Source organism: Capronia epimyces, assembly GCF_000585565.1.
Source record: "Capronia epimyces CBS 606.96 chromosome Unknown aczIQ-supercont1.1, whole genome shotgun sequence".
NCBI lineage: Eukaryota > Fungi > Ascomycota > Eurotiomycetes > Chaetothyriales > Herpotrichiellaceae > Capronia > Capronia epimyces.
In genome coordinates, this window is record NW_006912904.1 from 1,829,400 (window position 1) to 1,833,877 (window position 4,478).

General features: G+C 51.0%; 1 protein-coding gene across 1 annotated transcript in view; it reads left to right on the forward strand.

Moving 5' to 3' along the window:
* The window catches only part of A1O3_00683 (uncharacterized protein), a gene marked incomplete at both ends in the record, with an annotated part of 1,868 nt that extends 1,527 nt beyond the window's left edge, over window positions 1-341 (forward strand). Inside the window, one exon of the mRNA XM_007730833.1 lies at window positions 226-341. Within this exon, the coding sequence (XP_007729023.1) occupies window positions 226-341 (116 nt within the window). The remainder of the gene's footprint in view (window positions 1-225) is intronic.
* Window positions 342-4,478: the final 4,137 nt, after the last annotated feature.

Here is a 4,478-nt window from a genome sequence, read left to right on the forward strand (position 1 = left end):
ACATCTCTCGAGTCCACCACCACATCTCTCGAGTCCACCACCACATCTCTCGAGTCCACCACGTCCACCACGACAGCTCTCGAGTCTATCACGTCTACCACGATATCTCTGGAGTCCACCACGACATCTCCACCAACAAACTTTCCTTCAATAACCACTTCACGACCGAGCAGGCCTCCTTTCAGCGGATCAAGACCGTTCTCTGGAGAGCACTCGGGATGGCAGGACTGGGAGTTGACGTCAACTCGACCAGCTATCTCAAGCAGCACGACAACTGCCCAAGCTGTCGGTACGACTTCTTCAGAAGCCACAACCACCACTTCAACTGCCGCGGCTACTAGCCAGCCGAGTTGGAGCTATTCGTCTTCAGCCGATCATGATTCGAAGTGGCTCGACTGGAGTTTCGCCACCTCTCGATCTGGTACTACCATCAGCGGCAGCAATACAAAGTCGATTTCAACAACTTCGACGAACCATTGGGAAGATTGGACCTCCACCACTGGTCATACCACGACTACATCGGTGTCTGGTGCGTGGACTCCTACGGCATCAACAGCGTCAACGCACTCTACTTCTTCCCGGCCTTCTCATGCAAGCGAGTGGGAAGACTGGGAGCGGACTTGGACGACTTCAAGTAGCAGCGCTGTTAAGCCTGTGACAACGACATCATCACTTGCAGCAACATTAACCTCCTCTACGCCGTCGGAGTGGGAAGACTGGGAACGGTCTTGGACGACTTCAAGCAGCAGCGCCGTTAAGCCTGTAGCAACGACGTCGACACTTGTAACATCAACCTCCTCCACGCCGTCGGAGTGGGGAGACTGGGAGCGGACTTGGACGACTTCAAGCAGCAGCGCTGTTAAGCCTGTAGCAACGACGTCGTCTCTTGCAACATCAACCTCCTCCACGACGTCGGGATCGGCCTTTTCGACACGGCCATCACACACTGTAACTCAACATGACTGGGATGACTGGCTGGATTGGAGGTCAACTTCTACATCTACCACAGCCTCAACCCTGGTGACCACTACAGTGACTACGAGCTCCAGGACCGTGCTTTCAATTCGACCATCACACAGCGGAACGAATGCGGCGTGGCAGGATTGGCAGGATTGGGAATCGACATCCACTTCTTCGACTTCGATTTCTTCGGTCGGACAAGCCACCAGTAAGTCGCAGACTACTGTAAGCACAGTGTCGACGACAACGTCTGGTTCGGCACATCCAAGCGGGAAGGGTTCAGAGAGTGCATGGCTGGATTGGACCTTTACCCGCACTACCACAAGCTCCCTACCGGCCAAAGGCGAGACGACCACTTCCTCCCATACTAGCACAGCCAGCTCTACGCATTCCACAACGACCATACGCCCTCACCCATCGATTCCACACAAAGGTTCCGGAACATGGACGGAGTCTGATTGGTTGGACTGGACTATCACACGAACCCGTTCGACAAGTGGTGCCACAGGTATAACCACCACCACCACCACCACCACCAGCAGCTCATCCATAGCATTCCCATCCCACAGTTCACCAGGTGGCTGGGGAACAGACAGTGAATCTGCCTGGCTGGATTGGACAGTTACGACTACGTCCACAGCCGGTGAGGTGAGGCCAACCACATCGACTTTGAGCACAACCAGCAGTTTGTCAACAACGAGTTCTTCGCCAACAACTGGAGGACCTACAAGCACTTCTAGCGCCTCATATACCGGATCATACCCATCTGAGGTTTGGCAGGATTGGACTGGAACTTGGCCACCGAACCTTACGACGTCGGTTGTAGCCACTTCTGCGTCGAGCACGACAACATCCACCACTGTCGGGCAAGTTACCACCTCTAGCCCCTCAACATTGGCCATTCTCACAACCAGCTCCTCGACCAACCTGGTGCCCAGCTCATCAAGCTCTACCACGACATCTGGGGCTCCAACAACTACTTCGTCATCTACTTCAACTAGCCAGCCAGTGAGCGGTTCCTCGCCGACAACTACATCAACTATCGCGACGACTTCGGACACGTCCATGGTGATATACACAACGCTCTCTGCTGTAACGACATCAGTTCATCCATCCAGTCAGACCTGGGCTGATTGGGAAGAGAAGGGGAGTGGAAGGAACGGTGCCACTCGACCGGTCACGGCTGTTAACTGGACACCAACACCATCTTCGCCCGAGCCCGATCCACCTAACCACAAAGACAAGGCTGGCTCCCCCGACCCCGACCCCGACAGACACGACAGGCAGCAGTGACGATCCGGACAACACCACTCCGTGTGCCCAGTGTAGCGTCCGGACTACCCGGAGATTTGACGATGGCTAATACATTTCTTGCTTGTCGGGCAAAGGTGCGCAGGTGCCCGTGAGCAGATACATAATTGCACGGAGGGTCTTGCACAGCAGACGAGCACAAGCAACCATGTATTGAAGAGGCTTAATATATGCTGTTTTAATTCCTTCTATTTCTATTGTTGGTCTAGTGTCAGTGTCAGTATTAGTCTATGCTTGTGATGCATCGGGAAATAAAATGTATTTCTATGGTAAGCTTTCTGCATACCTCCCTCCGCCAAAGCTACTTGCACCTAGTAACAACTACTATTATTGTTTCTTTTCCATCTTGATTGATTTTGATTTTAGTTTTGATATTTACATTTACACTTTGCTCCATCGTGACTCACACTCTTTCGCGTACCAGTAGGAGTCCTCATTCTCCGCCGCACAGATGAGACATTCTCGTCATGTCTGGTGTTCATTCTCCTTCATCTCCTTTAAAACATGTCTTCTCTCCTGTACTGATGCATGTCCAACGTCTAGACATATCTACGTACTACCCACCAACCTATTTCCCAACAACAACACTGCTTGTGTCCAGTTTTCCTTTCCACTATAAATCCCATCCTCAGTCACGAATAAGACTGGTCTCATCAGTTCAAACCCCAAAAAATACAACCCAAAAACAAACCAAAAGCAAAAACCAAACACCCCCCTGAACTTGAGAATCCCAGCAGTTCTGTGTATCTCGAAACGAAACGAAACGAAACGAAACTTGGTCCTCCACATAGGTACACTACGTGGTTGAAGTCGATATCTTGGTCCAGATTATTTATACCTTAGGTAGTAGGTATCTGTCTACCTACCTACATAACATACCTAGGTAGGGTACGGGACGTCCGTTGTCTTTTGTCTTTTATCCATTGTCATTTACACCTCCTTCCTGCTTCGTCTTTTGTCGTTGTCCTTTGTGTTGTGTCCTTTACACCTCCTTCCACCTCGACTCGAATTCCAATACTGACTTGATCTGAAAAGGCCAGGCCAGGGCTACCCTACAGGACTACCTTACCCCTCTACCTTACAGGATCACCTTACAGGGCTACCTTAGAGCCAGAGCCAGAGCCAGGCTTCTAAGCAACTTGAAGGGAAACAGGCCAAATGTCGTGTAAGTCATTTCCCTCCTGTCCCAGCTGAATAGATCAGACCCAATACTGGGTTGCTCTTCCTCACAACCTAACCCTTGCAACCTAACCCTAACCTAACCTCCTTTACTGCCTTACTCTGGCAACCTAACCTAACCTCCTTTACTGCCTTACTCTTGCAATTTGCTTTGGAGTGAGATGGGATGGCAACCTAACCTCCTTTTCTGCCTTACTCTTGCAACCTACCCTTACCTCCTTTCCTGCCTTACTCTTGCAACCTACCCTTACCTCCTTTCCTGCCTTACTCTTGCAACTTGCTTTGTGACGGGACGGGATGGATTGAGATGGCATGAGACGTGATGTGATGAGATGAGATGAATTGAAGCTTCTCTTACAAACCCAGCACACCACTCGCTAACCCTACTGCTTCAGTTTCCCCCTGTCGAGCAGCCAACAACACCGCCACCATAAAGGCTATTGAACAATCCGTCGCGTGGATCGGCGTCTCGACACTGACGCTTTTAGGTCTTTCGACCTGGAACGTCTTCCGGGTACAAGAGGATCTCCGACGCAACGGAGAGGCACTGACGCGCGAAATCGAGAATATGCGTCGCGAACATGGCGAGAAGCTGGACATCTTGGTCAGAGCCATGAGCCTTGTATCTTATTTCGGGGTCTGTAGATCGGGGTCTGTAGATGAGGATCAAGCACAACAAACGGGCAGCTGGGGCCGCTCTAGTTGATACTGGATCATGACCCGTCATCACTGTCCGACTGATACTGGAAAATGACCCGTCATCACTGTCCGTGACTGATACTGCACATGGCTTAGGTGACGGTGGATGGGATTGCATGGTGCGGCCGTCTCATGAACACGGAGTGACCGCCTGATTGCTAGGGGTTGATGCCTTTGTACACCTCTCTGGCTAATCGTGGCCATGATGGCATGGCAAAGCTCTCAACTCAAGTCAAATACACTCAACTCAAGTCAAATACACTCAACTCAAGTCAAATACACTCAACTCAAGTCAAATACACTCAACTCAAGTCAAATACACTCAACTC